Source organism: Carcharodon carcharias, chromosome 32 (assembly GCF_017639515.1).
Source record: "Carcharodon carcharias isolate sCarCar2 chromosome 32, sCarCar2.pri, whole genome shotgun sequence".
Lineage (NCBI taxonomy): Eukaryota > Metazoa > Chordata > Chondrichthyes > Lamniformes > Lamnidae > Carcharodon > Carcharodon carcharias.
This window is the reverse complement of record NC_054498.1, coordinates 8,254,301-8,275,347: the sequence shown is the minus strand read 5'-3', so window position 1 is coordinate 8,275,347 and position 21,047 is coordinate 8,254,301. Positions and strand designations below refer to the sequence as shown.

Genomic DNA, 21,047 nt, shown 5'->3' with positions numbered 1-21,047 from the left:
TGCAGCAGGCCAAGGACAGATATGTGGGCATGAGAACTAGATGTTGTGTTCAAATGGCAAGCGACAGGAAGATCTGGGTCATGCTTGCAGGCTGAGCGAAGGTGTTCCACAAAGCAGTCACCCAGTCTGTATTTAGTCTCCCTAATGTAGAGATTGCATTGAGAGCAGCAAATACAGGAGGCCAAATTAAAGGAGGCGCAAGTGAAGCGCTGCTTCATCTCAAAAGAACGGTGAGGGAGGGAGGAGGTAAAGGGGCAGGTGTTGCACCTTCTGCAATTACATGGGAAGGTGCCGTGGGAAGGGGATGGGAGGTTGGGGGCTGGTACAGGAGTGGACCAAGGTATCATGGAGGAAACGGTCCCTACAGAATGCTGACAGGGGGGAGTGAGGGGAAGATGTGTTTGGCATTTTGTTTGCCCTCTCCAATTTCCCTTGAAGTTGTGAGCCACCTTCTCGAACTACGGCAGTCCATCTGGTGTAGGTAAATCCATATACTGTTAGGAAAGAAGTTCCAGGATTTTGACCCAGCAACAGTGATATAGTCCAAAGTCAGGATGATGTGTGGCTTGGAGAGGAATTTGTACATGGTGATCATCCCTATCTGCCTGCTGCCCTTGTTATCCTACGTTGAAATCATAGGTTTGGAAGGTTCTCTCAAAGGAGCCTTGGCAAGTTGCCTCAGTGCATCTTCTATATGGTACACACTGCTAACATGCATGTCAGTGGTGGAGGGAATGAAAGCTTAAGCTGATGGACGGGATGACAATTAAGCCAACTATTAAGTAGTGAGAATTGAGTTTATGATTAAAGCAGTAATCTACAAGACGGAATTACCAGAGGTTAATTACAAAGCAATGGAAAGGCGGAGGTGCCAAGATCCAAGCAGCAAGGAATATCAGAACTTGCACAGCAATTTCAGGTCCAGGTTACACATGCTTCAGGTAGCAAGAAACTTCCAAAAGTTTAGCAAAACATGCTTTGGCAGGTTCCATTTCTGGGTTCACCTGCAGTTGGCTTTCCGGAGGCCAAACGCTTATGCAGGCATGAGCAGTGTGTGTGCATGCTCAGAGGGATTAATGCGACTTGCAAGTAATCACTTCAACCAGTTTTAGGAAGATTTTGGCTACCAGACTGCCGATCTGAATAGAATATTCCTCCTCATTCATCAACTCCACAAACCAGAGATGCTAGCCTGGTAAAAATGAACGTCTGTCCATTGAGATGGAATCCAAAAATCAGCAGGATTTTAAGAATAATTTTGTAAAGCATTTTCAGATGCAGCATCTTTGTAAACAGCTCTGACCTGCTAAATAAGCTACTAATGAGGTGTATAAACCAATTGCCAATCTACAATGGTTTACATTTGGAGAAAAAAAAGCATAACATATGATTCTAAAGCAAATACTTTGATTTAAGAGCTTGCCTAGACAGTATGTCTCGACAACATTGATAAATACACAAACAGAATAAGTGAATTTTCCTAAAATTATTTTCACTGAGGAATAATGACTTATTAGGGTCTGAATGCTGCCCTTCTTCAGAAAATAAAACAGTATTTTCAATCCAAGTTATTTCTTTCTAGTTGCTTGGTTGGGAGTCAAATTGCCACAGGATACTGTGTATTGTATGAGCATGACACAATGGGGTCAGTGTGCACTGCACACTCAAAGGCACAAAGTCAATAAAATAAGGAATCCCTACCCAGCCTTGTACTGACCCAGCCAGGTCAAATCAGAGCATCCAATGTTTATCAGAATCTGTTGTTCTTAAAAGCTGAAACCTTTTAAAAAGGAGAGATTTTCAACATTTTGTTCTCAATTTAAAAACAAGGACAAAGGACAAAAGGTGATATTTTGCATGAGCAGCTAAAGGATAGATGTAGATTTGGGGGGTTGTGATTTATTCCCCTCAAGTACACACAAAAAGTCTTACTGTCCACTGTTAATTTTCAGTAAGGCAGGAGGACATCAGGTGCTCTCCCATAGGGAGATATAAGGTGAAACGTGCAACCTGCTATCACATATGGAAATAAAGCAGCATTCACAGCTACACTGCTGCCTTGGAAATACTGTCTGATATGGGGGAGGGGTAGATTAACAAGGATTTTTTTCTTAAACCCTTCAAGCGCCATTTGTCACTACAAGATGCAGTGTGAAAAAACACAGCGAGAAACAGTTGGTTCTTAAGAGAAATAAACTGAGCCATCGAATCGCCAAGCCTAGAGAAACTGCCGTCATAGTCTGTAATTTTACAGACAGAAGGTTTAGTGTTTTAACAAAGCTAAAGGCATACATCTGCAGAACTAAAGCTACTATAATGCTGGCTTTCATCCATATGAGAAGAGCTGGTCAGTTTTTAAACTGGTGTCGAGAGTTAATCCATGGTGAACTGTCTCCATTCGAGACAAGATGCCATTCTCTCTCTTTTGGGAGTCAACAGGTCTGTGACAGATTTTCAGTTTGCTTTTAATTGCTTTCTAGATTTTATATTAATCAATGAGGCATTTTCTTCCTAGGATGGGATGTGTCCCCTTCTCAGGAGAAATTAACTAATTCTTCAAAGAATCTTAGCATGGATGAATAATGTGGTTCCATCCGTTAGTACATTTACTAGGGAAATGTTTATTGGGATACAGTCAGTTAGATTCGTATCCCTCACCTGGGACTGATGGAATGGAAACCTGCTGGCTGTAAAGATACTCCAACATTCCTCCACATTGATAAAGTAAAAAGTGATCCTCTTAAACTAGTAACGGAATTATTGATGTTGTAAGCTCCATCTACTTTTACTTTCACCATTTCTCAATTAGCGGTTATCAAATACATGTGGTTATAAGCATCTTATTTAAGAGTCAATCTTTATAAATTAAATATCACATCCACTATATGGACTGCAGACACACCATGCAGAGATATACAAAGGGAAGCTTTTTCAAAAACTTCCCAGGAGGACCTGTTTGATAAAACTATAAAGATTTCTCTATCCACGATTTTTTTTCAAATCCGTATGAGGATAAACAGTATTCTCCATGTAGAGTGTTACATCATCAACCTTACTGATTTCTTGCAGCTTTAATTCTCATAGTTGGTTTTTAATAGTGTTTTTAATGCTTGCATTTACACTGCATCCAATATAGAAGACAACATCCAATGTTGCTTCACAGGAGAGAAACAAGAGAATGGACACGAAGTCAGTGAGGAAGAGTTGGGAGACATGACTCAAGGATTGATGGGAGAGATGATTTTTTTCTAAAAAGATATGTGTGGAGGAAGGAAAAGGAGAGAAAGAGTTTGAGATCAGTGTTGAGGTGGCTGAAAGTGATGCTATCAATAGTAGGGTGATAGAAAAGCAAGCCAGAGTTGGAGATTGGTTGTAAAACTGGAGTGATGGGGTAGCTGTGTAGGGGTCTAATTCAAGCGTACAAGGATCTGATACAAGTCCCCAGGCCCTGATGGACTTCATCCCAGGATCTTAAAAGAAACAGTTAGTGAGATGGCTGATGTTAATTTTCCCAAAATTCCCTGGATTTGGGGAAGGTTCATTAGATTGGAAAAATATCAAATGTAACTTATTTAATCAAAAAGGGAGGGAGACAAGAGCAGGAAACTACATGCCATTAGCTTAGCATCAGTCACAAGGAAAATGCTATAAGTTATTGAAGATGTTACAAGGTAATCAGGAAAAGTCAGCATGGTTTTGTGAAAGGGAAATCATGTTTAACCAATTTATTGGAGTTCTTTGTATAAAATGTGCTGTGGATGTACTGTACTTGGATTTCCAGAAGGCATTTTCATAAGTTTATTGCAAGAAATGAAAGCTCATGGTGTAGGGGGTAACATTGGCATGGGTAGAAAATTGGCTAGCTAACAATAGGCATAAATAGGTCATTTTCTGATTGGCAATGTAACAAGCAGTGTGTCACAGGGATCAATGCTGGTATTTCAACTTTTTACAACTTATATAAATGATTTGGATAGAGGGACCAAAGGTATGGCTGCTAAATGTACTGATAACACAAGGATAGGTAGGAAAGTAAGTTGTGAAGAGGACATAAGGAAGCTACAAAAAGATATAGTTAGGTTAAGTGAGTGGGCAAAGATCTAGCAAATGGAGTATAATGTGGGAAAATGTGAAAGTCAATTTTGGCAGGAAGAATAAAAAAAAATTATCTAAATGGTGAGAGATTGCAGAGCTCGGAGATACAGAAAGATTTGGGTGCCCTCGTGCACGAATTGCAAAAGGTTAGAATGCAGATACAGCAAATAATTAAGAAATCTAATAGAATGCTATCATTTACTGTGAGGGGAATGGAATATAAAAGTAGGGAGGTTGTGCTTCAGTTATACAGGACATTGATGAGACCACATCTGGAGTACTGTGTACAGTACTGGTCTCTTTATTTAAGAAAAAATGTAAATGCATTGGAAGCAGTTCAGAGATGGTTTACTAGACTAATGCCTGGGATGGGTGGGTTGTTTTTGAGGAAAGGTTGGGCAGGCAACGCTTGCATCTGCTGGAGTTTAGAAGAGTAAGCAACTCAGCTGAAACATACAAGATCCTGAGGGGTCTTGACAGAGTGGATAAAGATGTTTCTTCTTGTGGGAGAATCTAGAACTAGGAGTCACTGTCTAAAAACAAAGGGTCACACATTTAAGACAGATGAGAATTTTTTTTCTGATGGTCGTGAGTCTTTGGAGCTCTCTTCCTCAAAAGGTGGTAGAAACACAGAGTCTGAATATCTTTAAGGCAGAGCTAGATAGATTCTGGGTAAGCAAGAGGGTGAAAGGTTATTGGGGGTTGGCAGGAATGTGCAGTTGACATTACTATCAGATCAGCTGTGATTTTATTGAATGACGAAGCAGGCTCAAGGGGCCTAAGGTGACATAGGTGAATTGTATGCCTCCAAAAACATTCAACTAGCAACATCTCACTGGTCTCAAGAGGTGCTGGGGGAAGTAACAAAGCACAAGCCTCAAGTCAGGCACAATAGGAACCCGAAACACAATGGTAAAGGGTAATGTCTGTAGGTCACAGGTTTCCCCTTGATATCACTCACAACAGCATTGGTGGATAGTTAATTGCTTGTTTCTAACTTGGTCTATTGGCTGGATAAGGCGTTACCATGGGGAATAAAGAAGGGAGAACAAAGCAAGCAAGAAGTCAACTATTGCTACTAATCTTGTCCAATGCATTAGATGTTTAGCTAGGGTTTAAAACCCGAAATATTAATGTTGTTTCTTTCTCCACAGATGCTTTCTGGCCTGCTGAGTATAACCAGCATTTTCTGTTTTATTTCAAATTTCCAGCCTCCATTGTGAGTGTTTAATGAGAGTTATGGCTAGATGGCATTACTATTTGCATTGCAACTAACTTGGAAGCCCCACACCCTATAATAAATTGGGGGATTGAAAACATCCTTAGCAATTGGGCCATTATAAGTCTTTAATATGGATGAAATTGTAACCACGTTCAGGATTAAACCTGCATACTCATCAATAAGTCAGCAACATTTCACATCAGGGCAATACGAAACCAATGATTACTAAGGTACCTCCCCTCCTGCTTGTCAAGTTCAATGGCTAAGACAGTTCCTTGCTCAAAGTTAATCAACTGGCTAAACCTAAAACATCTAATACTGGGAAAATAACTAAAAGCCAACGGCAGACACACATTTCTTGGAAGGAAGAGTTTGTAACTTGAATGCATAATAGGTATAATATGTTTTTGGAAGAATGGATTATGTTATATTATACCGAGGATTCATACACATCCTCATCTGTAAGAGTATAAGCCCACTCAGCAGCTGCCATAGCGGCTACAGCAAGTTTCCTCTGGGATTATCACTGACTGAGATACCCAAGTGTTGGGAGTCGGTGGTTCAAACATCTCAACTTGTGAAAAATAAAAGGCAACTTATAACTCCAATCCCAAAATGGAAGTGTAGACTTTTACTTCTCAGCAACTCTGAATTTATGGGTGTAAAAATACAACTGCATGCAATTTCAAATGCAACAAGGTTAATATTGGGGATGGTGCTGCAGGAACATGCTTAAGAGGATACAATAGCTTATGATAAAGCAAAAATACTTAATAGGGAGGGAAACAATTTTGCTAGCTTTAAAAATCTACTGGGTGTTTAGGATTACAAACAGTTTGTCAGCTCTAATAACGCTGTTATGTTACCTACATGGAAGCACTTTGTCTATTATGCCTCACCAATCAAACTTCAAACGCATTCAATTTCCTCTTAAATGATCACAGAACCCAGCAGGCGTGCAAAAGACAAGACTGAAGCATTTTCAACCAACTTCAAACAAAAGTGCCAAGTGGATGATCCATCCACTTCTGCTAAGGTCTCTGCCATCACAGATGCCAGTCTTCCAAAAATTCAACTCATTCCACGTGATATCGAAAAGCAGCTGAGTGTACTGGATACAGCAAAGGCAATAGGCCCCTACAACATTCCATCTGCACTGTTGAAGACTTGTGCTCTAGAACTAGCTGTGACTCTAGTTGATTTGTTCCTGTACCTATGACACCAGCATCTACCAATGCAGTGGAAAATTGCCCAGGTGTGGCCAGCCCACAAAAATCAGGACAAATCCAACTCAGCCAATTACCGCCTCAATCTATACTCCATCATTAAAATGATGGAATGCATTGTCAACAGTGCTATAAGATGGCAATTACGCATCAATGACATGCTCACTGAAGCCTAGCTTGGATTCTGCCAGGACCTTTCGGCTTCAGAACTCATTACAGCTTTGGTCCAAACTTGGACAGAAGAGCTGAATTCTAGGGGAGGTGAGAATGACTACCGTTGATATTAAGGCAGCAGTTGACAAGTGTGGGGCATCAAGGAGCCCTAATAAAATTGAAGTCAATGGAAATCAGAGGGAAAACTCACCACTGATTGCAGTTATACCTAGCACAAAGCAAGATGGTCGTTTTTGTTGGAAGCCAATCACCACAGCCCCAGGACTTGACTGCAGAAATTCTTCATGGCGGTATGCTAGGCTCAATCATCTCCAGCTGCTTCATCAATAATCTTCCCTCCATCACGTCAGAAGTCTGGACGTTTATTGATCATTCCGGATGCGTTCACAACTCCTCATATCATGAAATAGTCAGTGCCAAAATTCAGCGAGACCTGGGCAACATTCAGGTTTAGGCTTATAAGCAGCAGATAACTTTCGTACCACACAATCTCCAACAAGACATTTCTTGACATTTGAGGCTATTACCATAGTCAAATTCTTTACCATCAACATCCAGGGAATTACCATTGACCATAAATGGAACTGGACCAACCAGATAAATAGGGTGCAAAAGCAGATCAGAGGCTGGGTATTTTACAGAGTGATTCACCTCCCAACTCCCCCAAAGCCTTTCCACCATTTACAAGGCACAGTTAAGAGTCTGATGGAGTCTCCACTTGCTGATTGAGTGTACATCTAACACTAAGAAGCTCAACACCATCCAGGACTAAGCAGTTAGTTTGTTTGGCACCTCACCAACAACCTTGAATATTCAATCCCTTCAACAGTGGCTCAGTGTACCATCTGCAAGATGTTCAGCAGCAACTTGACAAGACTACTGCAGCAGCACCTTCCAAACCCTGTAGAAGGCCAAGGACAGCAGGTGCTTGGGAACACCACCACCACCTAAGTTCCCCACCAAGTAAAATATCACCCTTACTTGGAAATATGTCACCATTTCTTCACTATCGCTGGGTTAAAATCCTAACAGCATTGTGGGCATGCCTCAACCTCAAGGACTGAAGCGGTTCAAGAAGTCAGCTCACCACCACCTTCTCAAGGGCAATAAACTCTGGCCTTGCTAGTGACGTCCGGATCTCATGACTGAATAATAAAAAAAGGTATCTATATACATGCCATCAAGAATGAGATACTGGTCCTCTTAACTGGCCATCAAGAACCACAATACGATAGTAAGAAAAGAGCCCCTTGCAGATCAAAGTATTATTAATACTTATGGTGTTTGGAAGAGTTTCAAAGATGATGCATCTTTGTTACTTGAAGTGTTACTGATACCTAGAATTTTGAGAATGGGATATCAATCCTCAATAGCAACTATTTAATAATCCTAGGACATCAAAGTGGAAAACACATCATTCTGAAAAGAGCTTGTAAAGATGCAATTACATGATCTTCACAAGTCATCCATACATATTCAAGCCCTGGAGACAGTTCCGAGATAAGCCATAAGCCCCATCCAGCATCAAGAGAATTGAGCGTGAGCATAGATCACAGAAACTTAACGCTCTTGAGCTTTGACAGGCAACAAAAGAGGCAGTGGGTGCAGATGTTAACTCCAATAACTCTATATAAACGAAGAATGAGCCTGAAGCTGGTCTTTTACCTCAAACAGATTTATTCTTCAGCCAGCTCAATAGAGTGACAGATTCAGTTCCTTTCCCCCTGGAGTGTTACAGCTGTACCCATTTATGGTGAGCCAATACCCATCACCTGTTTTAACAACCCAATTGTATAGCAATTACATTGTCTTAACAATGTAGATGAATGTTATTGGACCTTGACAATGTAATTGTTAATACATTGACATGGGGTGGGGTGGGGAAGAGAATCTTACTGATGTGGTACCATTAAAACAGATTAGAAACACTCAAGATGCTGTATTTCATCAAGGTGGACCATGCTGTGATTGGGGTCGGGGCTCATCTCTGAACTGTCTTCAGCATTTCCATTGTGGCAGAGGCACAGATGATTCAATTTGCTGAAGGACAAACTTCAAACTGTCTGCAAGAATTTCTTCACAAAAATGCTTAACATAGGGAGAATAGCAAAGCTGAAAATCTTAGAAGCCATTTATTTTTGAAGAGATGGTGTGATTTGAGGGGGCAAGTGAGAGGGGGAAAGAGGAGAATTACACATTTTTTGGACAGACGAGAGGGAGTGAAAATTTGTCACAATAAACCAAAAAAAGAGAACATGGAATTCCCCTCCTCCTCTATATATGATCATCCCACAGGAACCTGAATTCCCTGCAACAAAACCTTAAATGCAAATATGCCTTACATCAGCTACCAGATATAATACATTCTAAAAATAAAAGTTTACCATAACTTCCATTAATGGTAACACTCATGCAGGTTATGACCTATAAAACAAGAGTGCAACCTAGTACTAGATTAATCGCTTACCAGATGGTATATAAAAAACAGGTGTGGTTTACGACAAGTGAAAGCAAGTCAACAATTACATGCCAGTTGAAAGCAAGCACACATGGTATCACTGAAGCTTCAATTCTCACCAGTGTGAAAGATTTTCAGAGCATGTGTGCTGCTGTTTTTAAATCTTGCAAAACATAGCAATGTGTTGCAGGAGAGTGTTAGCTCTTTCAGAGCTGGCAAAGACAGGATGGGCTGAATAGCCTCTATGTTTTAAGGTTCTATGGGCTCTGTGCCAACTCATTCTTCAACTTACCTGAATAGCTGCAAATGCCAGAGCAGCCATTATAACGTACATCATGATTTCCTGTAGCTTTTTCACCACCAGAACCTTGCATCCCTGTGTGATTAAAGGATAAAGTAATGAAACTTATACTTTTTTTTGTATCTTTCCCCCTCCACCTTGTAAGAGTTCTCTCTACTTTCTCTTGGAATCCTCCTGTACCGCAGCCAAGTAGCCATCCATGTGTGAGCCAGTGGTTATCACATTTCATCCTACCCTCAAAATATTTCCTGCCTTTGCCTAATGAACCAGGGACCCCGGTTGATTATTTTTTCTCCATTCCTCCTCTCCAGTCCAGGATACCAAGGTCAGTAGCAGCACAACATGCCTTGGGTATAGATTAGACATCACATCTCACTCAATACCACATTAGGTTGTGCCTTTATCCAGAAGGTAATATGGAGCTTCGTCACAGATCAGCCATGATTTCATTAAATAGTGGGCTAATCAGGCTCGGAAAGCTAAATGGCCTACTCCTGTTCCTCTGTGCTCCTGTCCAAGGGGGAGAAACTCTCTTTTTGCTCAGGAACTGGTGTCATATCAGAAAAGTGAAAACAATGCAAGTGTTTTTTTTAAAGAGAAAGTTGGGAGATTAGCTAGAATCTAGTAGCTAGAATCAATGTGGCACAATAGCGCAGCATTTGGTTACATCATCACCTTACTCATCATCTAGCCCCAACTATATCTTTATGAAATAGTGACAAACAGGAGGTGGGGGAGGGCGGGGAGGGAAAAATTATCTACAGGCCATTATTGCACATCTGAGGTCATAGATACATCGAACAAGCCTAGAACCAGTCAGTTGCCTTTTTTCACAGGAGCTGAATGATGGTAGGTGAAATGGATAATGAATCCTAACCTACATTGCTTAGAGGTTTGCAACACTTATCATAAAAAGAAAATTAAGTTAGTTATGGCATAAATTCTGAACGAAATGATAGATTTCATACAACTTGCAATTGAGAAATTTGCAACAAACTTTTGCAGTTAAATTAACTGTCCCATGGATTCAGTGGTCTCCTGTGCCATTTTGACTCTGGCTCTTTTTAAAGCAAGTTATACAAAGAATATTCCTGTGAAGTTTCTCTATTTTAGACCTTACCAGTTAAAAAAGTGAAACATAGAATTATATATTTGTTTTAAATAAACAATATCAATTCTAATAAAGAAAGTGCTCTTGGGAGTAGTAGGATATTGGCAGGGCTACAAGAATCTGATGGTGGGCCTTCAACTTGAGTGATTGTTTTTGACAACGAAGTGGTCTTCCAGGGCATTAAGAGACAGCCACAGAGTAGGGTTACATGTAGACTAAACCAGAAAAGGGTGGCAGCTTCCTTTCCTGAAGGACATGAGTGAGCCGGTTAAGCTGTTTTATTAAAAGAAAAATAAACTGCAATCCAGCTGCTCTTACACTTTTCTCTCCCTTGGTAATGGCCCATAAGTAGCCAGATTTACTCAATTCAAATGCACAACTTGCCACAGTGGTCCTGAATGTATTCTAATTCTGGGCTACAACCTGTCATTGCTCCCTAGCCTGCAGCAGTATGAAAATGCACAAAGTCAGTAGCTTGTTGGATCCAACTTAGTTTACTTTGGCAGCAGTGAGGTTCGAAATAATGCTGAACTTAAACTTGTGACCAAATGCATTTTAGATGCTTTGTTTTTTTAAAATATACTTTCTTAAAAAGAGGCTGTTGCGGAGAAATGAAATAGGGAAGCATCCCATCTGAAGTCAGGCAGAATATGAGCATGCACATTAAAAAAAAAAGCATTGAAATACAGAAGATGCACTTGGACTTAAAAAAAAACTCCAGAATGGAAAGAATGAGCAAAGAAAGGACTTCCACAATTTTGGAACAGAATGAGTTGAAGGCGGTGGTCCTGCAATGAGTCACAAATTAAATAATGCAAGGGTGCAGACAGGAAGAGAAGATTGTAGGACATTGTACCCCACACTGAGAAAGGCTGAATCCTTGCACAAAAAGGTGAGATTAATTACCTAATGGGACAAATCTACCAACTTCATTTTAAAAGTAGATATTTGGAATTTCTGAGACAATAGATCTACAGATACTAGCATAGAGTCAAACGAGAGTTTTCAAATTACAACTGATCAAAATAATTTTTCTCTGCGATGTCGGTCGCTTGTTCCCGCGTAGCCTTACCTCCGAATACAGGTCCATAGGGCGGCTCATGCTGCCCGTGCAGTTGCTGACACCCAATTTGCAGCAGCTGATTGGTACGCTGTTGTTCTTCGCCTGTTTGAACCATTGTGTATTTTCCCAATCAGAGTAATTGTGGATGCCACAACAGCGCAGCTATAAAACAGAGGCACATGTTTAGCTAAAACATGTAGTCATGGCACTCCTTAGAAACACAGTTTTCAAACCAGTGCCCCTAAATCTGGGAAACAACCAAAAACATCAGATTTCCCAATTTTTCTGGATTTGATGGTTTGCTGGCATAATTTCTGTTATCACATACTAATATATTATTTACAACAATTTGTTGTTCTTTTAGATAGGTAATCCACCCGTTCAGATGTAAACGTAGGAAGAGCGCAGGGAGTACATTGTGTGGTGAGGTGATTATCAATCTCTTAGTTTCCACTAGAGATAACGCACAGTCAAGAAACCCCAATTTTAGCCTCTCCTAGTCCAGGGACCTAAGATGTACATTGCAGCATCCCAACTGCTGCCACAGAGGTCATTTAACTCAGTAGAGTCTACAGATTAAAATGAAGGCTTTTTACAATTATTCACTCACCCCATACACTTGTGAAGGAACAGCTAAAAGCATCTCAAGTGATAACATTTAAACTGGGTCAACTGACTATTCCAGTGAGTTCAGTATTTTCATTTAGAACAAGAATAGGATTACATTGCAAGGATGTACAGTAACACGAGTCACCAGTCAACTAAAACCTTAGGAGTACATTATGTTGAACATTTGCAGAAAAATCTGTATAAAACGGAATCTTCAACTCTCGAGAAGCAGAGGTAATATCGTTTGCTATAATTTACAAAAGTTCAAGCTTTTGTGTAGTTTTCTTCAAGACAAGAGTGATTACAATGTACTTAATTGCAAAAAAAAAAGAGTAGGAAGGTACAATGCCCACTCTGTGCCAAAGCAGCAGCCGCATTGCAGTTAAACTAGCTTCAAAGCCACTGGGCTGGAGGCAGATGGGAACATCTGCTCAGGCTAACTACTCCTGACTGTTATCTATCCTTCAATTGAGATATTAAAACAAAAAGATATAATGGCATTAATCGAAGAAAAGTGAGTTTCCCCAGTGTCCTGACCAATGTCCATCCCTCAATTAGTAACCCACAAAACCAAAATTAACTGGATATTCACCCTACTGGTTTGGCTGCCGCTTATGCCTTCACAAAGGTCAATAAGCCCCAAAAATAATTCACTTTGTCAATGCTTTAAGATAAGGTTAAGGTGATAAGCCTTTCAATAACATGGATTTGCATAAACAATATTAGACCTGGTTACAAAGAGTTATTCAGTGGTGAAAAACCAAATAATATTATAATCATATAGATCTTGGGGTTGACTGATGACATTAGAAGTAATGAAAAGTGTGCAATTGTTCAAAAATAATGAATGAGATTAAATATTCTGGTTACCATTCTGCTCAGGCCAACAATAAAAGAAACAGTACTGTTGAACTGTACATTAGGTTATGTGCTGTGCAACATGGCCAGGGATGCAGTTACCTGAAGTGGCTCACAACTTGTGTTTGCTATCAGCATGATCTCTCCAGTGATATGGAGTCAGAGGCTCTTTAAGCAAAGCATCTCAGAGCTGGGAGAACTAGCCAGGAGAGCTGCAATATCAATGGGGATTATGACAAGAAATGAGTACACCAGGTGCAAGTTTCCAATGAAAGACCATCTGGTGGCCTTGGTTGCAGCCTACAGCTTTCACTGAGCCATGGAATAGCTGAGGTGGAAAAAAGGAGTCTTTAACATCCAAACAGTATCATCAAAAGCTATCTATCGAAGGACACGCAAACTGATTACATTCCAATTGCGAAACATAAACCAAGAACATATGCATTGGTTACTCCCACCTGTCTCTGTACATAATCAATTGCACGGCTGGCAGCATCTGGGTATGTTCCATTGTATTCATTGTACACTTTCTGAATACTGTTATCAACTTCATCCTCCACCTGCATAGAACAGAAGAAGGTTTAGGCACCTCTTGTGCTCCGTGGCTGACTAATTTCACGGTAAAGAAAGGGTGAAGCATAATAGTTTTAAACAAATTCTTCCTCATTGCATTTAGAAAATATAACCACGAGCATTGATTTCAGTAAAGCTTTTCTCTTATTTCTTTCAAAATGGCAAAGAGAACAGAAAGTAACTACAATATGTGCTACTTGTGGTCCAAAATTCATCAGGTAATGCTTGAATCCTGGAAGTGAGTCAGAATACTTTATACACTAAGGGTCACTAGATGCCACTGAACAGCAATATACAGGTTCATGTTGTTAAAGTATTACAACATGACTCTACCCAAAGCAGCTTTACTTATTTCACTCAATCTGTGTGCAAAATTGCAACTACAAAATGAACCCTGTAATTTGAAAAAAAGAATTTCTCTTGTCGCTAAATCCAATTCATTACCTGAAATTACTCTTGGCCGATCATTGTGGAATTTTTAAAAAACTCTTTCACAGGATGTGGGCATTGCTGGTTAGGCCAGCATTTTTTGCTTATGTCCTTGAGGTGGTGGTGGTGAGCTGCCTTTTTGAACCTCTGCAGTCTATGTGGTGTAGGTACATCCACAGTGCTGTTAGGAAGGGAATTCCAGGATCACCAAAGCCAATGAGTTTGCATATTGACTGCCTTAATTCACTCTTGATTTCAACCAAATATTTACCAGCCTTCTTTTAATGTCTCAAAAGGGTGTGGCACTGCGCTGGCCTTGCGAAATTTGTTTGCACTCTTACAGCAAAAAGCAAACCCACAAGAGTTCAAACAGCATGAACCTCTTGGCTTATGATACAAACAAGCCAATGAATCTATAGCTTACTCCTTCAATTCCCAAATCTATGCAATAGCCAAGTTTTCTTTTAGCTGCATTGCCCTGAGGTGACCCATTCAGGTAGAGTACCACACTTTGAAACAAGGGTTTTAAATATTTCAGACCTTCCTCCCACATCTGAACACAATGTATTGTTGGTTAGGCATAGGATAGACATAGCAGGAAGACCCATACGGTTTCTCTATCCAGAATGCTCTCATGGCTCTATCATAGAATTCAGCTCTTTACTTCATTTATATAAAAATTTATTTCAAAGTTTCACCACCATTACCCTACACAACAATCTATCCCACAAATTAATCACAATGCAAAGTGCTCCCTGATGTCAAGTCTAAACTTGTCTTTTGCTAGTTTGAACTTGTGTTCCCTTGTCCTTCTGATACTGTTTTATTACAGTGCACCTTTCTATACCACATTCTATAAAGCTACCCTTTCAAATGGTGTTTAAAAGCTTAAGAGTCCAAGGTTCGCCAGTTACACTTCATAAATTAATGAGGTGTACTGGAGTGGACAGTCTTCTAGCTTCTCTGTACACTCCTGAGGGCTTGACTATCTCCCTTTTGTCTGTGGCAAGAAATAAGATACCCTGAGTATTGTATTATCTGACCATAACAGTGTACAATCCACACCTGACTTATTCAGGGACTTATAACATTAGGCAATATGACTCAGCTTTATATTTGCTCTGCTGATCGTTAAACAAAATTGAAAGAAAGGCTGGGATCTGACCTGTTTGCCCTGGCTGGGAACAGGATGAGAGAGACTATAGGCTGCTGAACCACAAACAGCGTCACTTAATTACACAAACTGACATTATACTACAATTGGCATCCATAGATAATATGGTTAAATATAATCATTACATCATTAACATTCTTTTGCCCTACAAGTTTGAAGTTGTGGATGGCAGTCTGTTTTTTCCCCTTTTACTTGAAATGAATATTAGCATCGCAACTAATAGGGAATTAAAACATATCTTGCACTGTGTATTTGAGTTTACCTTTGCTCTGTAGATGTAGCCAAGTACCACGACAACCCACTCTGTGATGAAAACTAACAGGAGGATCAGCACAAACTTTTGGAAAAGGAGGAAAAAAGACAACTTCAGTTTCTGTAGAAACACTGACATTGTTAACCTGTGTTACTATTTATTTTTATTTATTCATGGGATGTGGACATTGCTGACAAGGCTAGCATTTATTGCCCATTCCTAATTGCCTTTAAGGTGAACCAACTTCTTGAATACAACTGAGTGGCTTGTTAGGCCATTTCAGAGGGCAGTTCAGAGGCAAACACATTAGTTTGGATCTGGAGCCACATAGGTGAGACTGGGTAAGGACAATAGATTTCTTTCCCTAAAGGACTTTAGTGAACCAGAGGGTTTTTAACCACAATCCAGTAAGTTTCATGGTCACCATTACTTTTTAGCCCAGGTTTATTTAATTAACCAAATTTAAGTTCACCAGTTTTCTTTAAATCAGGAAGATAAATTATGTAAGTGGGACGACCAGAGAGGTGGAATCATAATTACATAAACTGCTTTGCTGCTCTGCATCATGAGGCTTAGTAAGCGTAAGACAACGTCTTTTAATGTTGTCACCAGCGCACACCACCTATTCATGTAATTAAATTGCTTTTTAATTTAACAATGTTTAACTTGCTAAAGATTATGCAACTGTGGTAGACATACCAAAAAGCCCCAAGTTTGATTCCCAACCTGTGATGTGTGTGATGCATTAGCCCATTAAGCTGGGGAGGTAGAAATTTGAGCCCTGTCCTCGTAGAAGTCAGCCAGTGTTCCAGCCAGCATGTGGAATGAGTTGATTTGCAACGCACCCTAGGGTAAGATTGCCTGCCAACGTTCACTCATTGGCCCTTTTTAATGATGTACTGAAGGACAGATGGTGTTGATGAAACCGTACCTCAGCATGAGTCAGAGGGAAATAAATTGGAAGGTGAGAAGGCAGTTAACACCCTTTAAAAAAAAAAAGGGTAATCAGATGGTGTCACTCATGACATAAGATTTTGCTTCACAAATGCATAACCATACCTACAAGGATGAACATTTGGAGCTTTTCAGGCTAAATGTAGTTGCCATTCCTCAGCTCATTAAACGTCGAGAGAAAGAAATGGTGACCAATTTGGTTCCTTCAGCCGGGCAATGTCTATTAGCATGGGACCCAGAAATTAAAACTCAAGCCAAGAATGATATCCAATTAGCATTTGATCCAAAAAGAACCTTAACTTCAAGGCAAAAATATTCGAGAGATTTATTTTAACTGCACTTCCAACATTGACTACAATTAGGTAGCACATTTCACTTTAAAAATTGACTTATTTATTCAGGTACAGTATTGTTCAGACTTACAGTTGCCAGCCCACAGCGGCTCTCACGGATAGTAGCACAACAGCCAATCAAACCGATGATAAACAGGAGTGTCCCAACCCCAATGATGACAACTGCAGGAATCAGCGTGTACACATCTTCAAAGAAGTGATCGTAGTCATCGTATGTAATGAAGACATAGGCCCCCACATAACACAGGATCCCTGCTGCTGCCTGTATAAAATATTTTTAAAAATTAATACATTGAAGTTGCAATTCCGTTTGCCTGCAATTGAGACACTTTTCTGATGAACCAGCTGTTTGATCTTTGGCCACAGGCTCGTTTTATTATCTTTGAGTTGCAGGTGCTGGCAGGACTGCACTTATCATCCATCACCAGTTGCCCCAAAGTGGTGATTGTTCTTTCAACAGAGAAGCTAACATTGCCACTTCAGAAGGCAGTCAGAGAAAACCCACTGGTGTGTGATGTGTACATCAGACTAGGTGGCAATTGCATGTTGCCTTCACTGAGGTAGCTGGGTTTTAAATAACAATCTAGCAGATTTCATGATTACTTTGCTTCAGTGCTTGCCCATGATTACCAGATTCTTGAATTCAATTTTGCAACTTGCTAAGTCCAGTACCATAATTGCTAAACTACTGTAGCCTGAGTATTCTGCAGCTGGTAACCAAATAATGTGGTTTGTGAAACTTCACTGATTATTTTACCCTTACCATGAGGTCAACTTTGACCAATAAATGTTCTGCACCAGGGCATGCTTTTCAAGGTTTTCAGAAACTTGTGATACCATGACTTTACAGTAGAATTCAATTTGGTAACACGCCACACTCCCTACAATGGCATGGCAATATGAAGCAAGACTAGGCCACCTTTGAGTATGGCTGCATCAAGCTGTGCGTAGACCCTTGGTACACAAACACCAAGTGTCACTATGTGCTGAGGTTCTACCTGTCCCTGGTATTGCAAAGGATGATCTGGCCACGCTGCCATGGAACACTCCAAGTAGTTGGACCGTGCCGTACCACCTGTCCCTCATGCAAAAATTTATGCAGAGAAACACCTTTGACCACAAGTCCATCAGGCAGTGGTCGGCACGTAACGTCTTAGAGGCCCTGAGGGAAAAGGAGATGGTGGATCCTGTCGGATGGTTTCCCCAAGCAGACTGTCAAAGTCATTTGGCAGAATACCTCTTCGCCAGAACTCTCCAACAACAAACACCAAGATGTAGCTTGGCTGGTGGTGAGAAAGGCCCTCCCCGTCAGATCCTTCCAACACGTCAGGAGTCTCACCCCCTCTGCACATTGCCCTCAAGGCAGCTGTGGTAGGGAAAGACTGTTGTTCACCTCCTTGTGGAATGTGCCTTTGCAAAGAAGACCTGGAGACAGATGCAATGGTTTTTATAGAAGTTCATCCCAAGCAGTGCTTTGACACAGGACTCTGTGCTCTACGGGCTGTTCCCAGGGACACACACCGAGACAAACATCAATTGCAGCTGGAGGGTCATCAACTCTGTGAAAGACACTCTTTGGTCTGCCCAAAATTTGTTGGTCTTCCAGTGCAAGGAGTTGTCCCCGACTGAGTGCTGCACATTCCAAGGCTCAGGGCTACGTGCTGAGGGACGCAGTAAAGCTTGGGGCAGCCGCCACAAAGGCGCAATGGGGAAAGGCCGCTGCCTAAGACCTTTCTGTCATAGTGCACCGAGGGGCTGGGAATTGTATAGACCCCTCAGGCTGTACGGCTCATAATGAATGTATGCATTGAATACTAACTGTATTATAATTGTATTGAAGCATCTCAGAGTGCAACATGATGTATGTTGATACTGCAATGGTATTGGAGTTGCCTGACCGTCTGTAACGACGATATTGAAATGGCTGTGATATTAATTGATTGTATTGAAGCACCTCGTGATCCATGTGTAAAAGTTGAATATGATTGCACTTTGTGATGGCGATTTAGAAATGTTTTATGTTCTTTCAGATATTTTATGAATAAAGTCGATTTTACAAAAAAAATATGAAGCAAGCCTGGGATGTTTTAAGTGATATGGTGTCATGCATTATCATAGTACATATTTGGTATGCGTAGTGAGCGATTTTTCATGGTGCACTGAGAATAAACCCGAACCTCCGCACTCTTGCCTTCATGAGGCTCTCTAAACATAAAGAGACACAGACCCCCGTCCAGCCTATTGGGAATCGCTGACCTTTTCAGCGCCAAGCAGAACTGTAAAGTATTGATCGCACCACTTAATATGACCTCCTTTGCCAGCAGTTCCAAGAAACACTGCTAGCAATCAAAATTTTGGAGTTGCACTTTTGCATGTAATGCCAAAATCCAGTTTGTAGTAGAAAAACAGGAACTAGGAAGATACAGGACAGGAAAAGAAACTGCAGTTCTTCTGATTAGCTTTTAGAACGAATACCATAAATCACTACTCACTCAAATTGTCCCTTAAACTTTTCACTATCAACGTCTACATTCCCCAAATTGTAGAAATCTCAAAACATATTACTGGGGTTAAATGATCTATTGTTAAGAATTTTGAAGTTTTCAAACCTTCCTTCAATTCTTATTTGCTCAAGAGTAAACAAGTTGTTCAATATTTCCTTGTAGATCAGGGATATCTTAAGTGAGGTGACATTTGATGGATCTTTTCTGCAATGTTTCCCATTCCTGTTCCAGTACAGCTATGACATTGGCATTTAACCAGCAATGTGAAAAATTGCCCAGATATGTCCTGCATACAAAAAGGAAGACAACTCCAACCCGGTCAATTACCATCCCATCAGTCTACTCTCGATCATCCGCAAAGCGATGGAAGGGGTCATTGATAGTGCTATCGGGCAGCACTTACTCAGCAATAACCTGCTCATGGATGCTCAATTTGGATTCCGCCAGTGTCACTCAGCATCTGACCCCAATACAGCTTGATCCAAACATGGACAAAAAAAGAGCTGAACTGCAGAGGTGAGGTAAGAGTGACTGCCCTTGACATCATGACAACATTTAACCGACTCCGACCTCAAGAAGCCCTAGCAAAACTGAAGTCAATGGGAATCAGGGGGAAAACTCTCCACTGGTTGGAGTCATAACTTAGCACAAAGGAAGATGGTTGTCATTGGTAGAGGTCAATCATCTCAGTACTGGGAGGTCACTGCAGGAGTTCCTCAGGGTAGTATCCAAGGCCCAAGCATCTTCAGCTGCTTCATCAATAACCTTCCTTCCATCATAAGGTCAGAAGTTGGGATGTTCGCTGATGATTGTGCAATGTTCAGCATCATTCACAACTCATACTGAAACAGTCTATGTCCATATGCAGCAAGACGTGGGCAACACTCAGCTTGGGCTGATAAGCAGCAAGTTAAGATTTGCACAACACAAGTGCCAGGAAATGATCATCTCCAAGAACTATCTTCCTTTGACATTCATTGGCATTATCAATGAATCCCACTAACATCCTAGGAGGTACCATTAACCAGAAACTTAATTGGACTAGCCATATAAATACTTTGACTACAGGAGGTCAGTGGCTAGGAATTCTGCAGCAAGTAACTCATCTCCTGACTCCCCAAAGGCTTTCCATCATTTTTAAGACAAGTCAGGAGTGTGATGGAATACTATCCACTTGCCAAGATGAGTGCAGCTCCCACAACACAAGAAGCTCAATACCATCCAGGACAAAGCAGCCCACTTGATTAGCATCCCACCCACCACCTTCAACATTCAGTCCCTCTACCACCAACGCAGTGGTGGCAGCAATGTGTACCATCTACAAGATTCACTGCAGCAATTCACTAAGGTTCCTTCAATAGCACCTTCAAAACCTGTGACTTCTACCACCTAGAAGGACAAGGACAGGTGCATGGGATACCATCACCACCTGGAAGTTTCCCTCTAAGCCACACACCATCCTAACTTGGAACTATATTGCCGTTCCTTCACTGTCACTGGGTCAAAACCCTAGAACTCCCTTCCTACCAGCTGTGGGTGTGCACCTTTACCACGTGGACTACAGTGGTTCACGAATGTGGCTCACCACCACCACTTTCTCAAGGGCATTTAAGGATGGGCAATAAACACTGGCTGAGCCAGCGATGCCACATCCCATGAAGGAATTTTTAAAAATGAAATATTTTGCTTT

General features: G+C 40.8%; 1 protein-coding gene across 1 annotated transcript in view; it reads right to left on the bottom strand.

Annotated features, from left to right (window-relative positions):
- The window catches only part of LOC121271936 (tetraspanin-3-like), a 49,764-nt gene that overhangs the window by 12,412 nt on the left and 16,305 nt on the right, over positions 1-21,047 (bottom strand). Inside the window, exons 2-6 of the mRNA XM_041178193.1 lie at positions 16,924-17,115; positions 15,556-15,630; positions 13,576-13,677; positions 11,660-11,812; positions 9,468-9,551 (exon numbers count right to left, since the gene is read on the bottom strand). Of these exons, the coding sequence (XP_041034127.1) occupies positions 9,468-9,551; positions 11,660-11,812; positions 13,576-13,677; positions 15,556-15,630; positions 16,924-17,115 (606 nt within the window). The remainder of the gene's footprint in view (positions 1-9,467; positions 9,552-11,659; positions 11,813-13,575; positions 13,678-15,555; positions 15,631-16,923; positions 17,116-21,047) is intronic.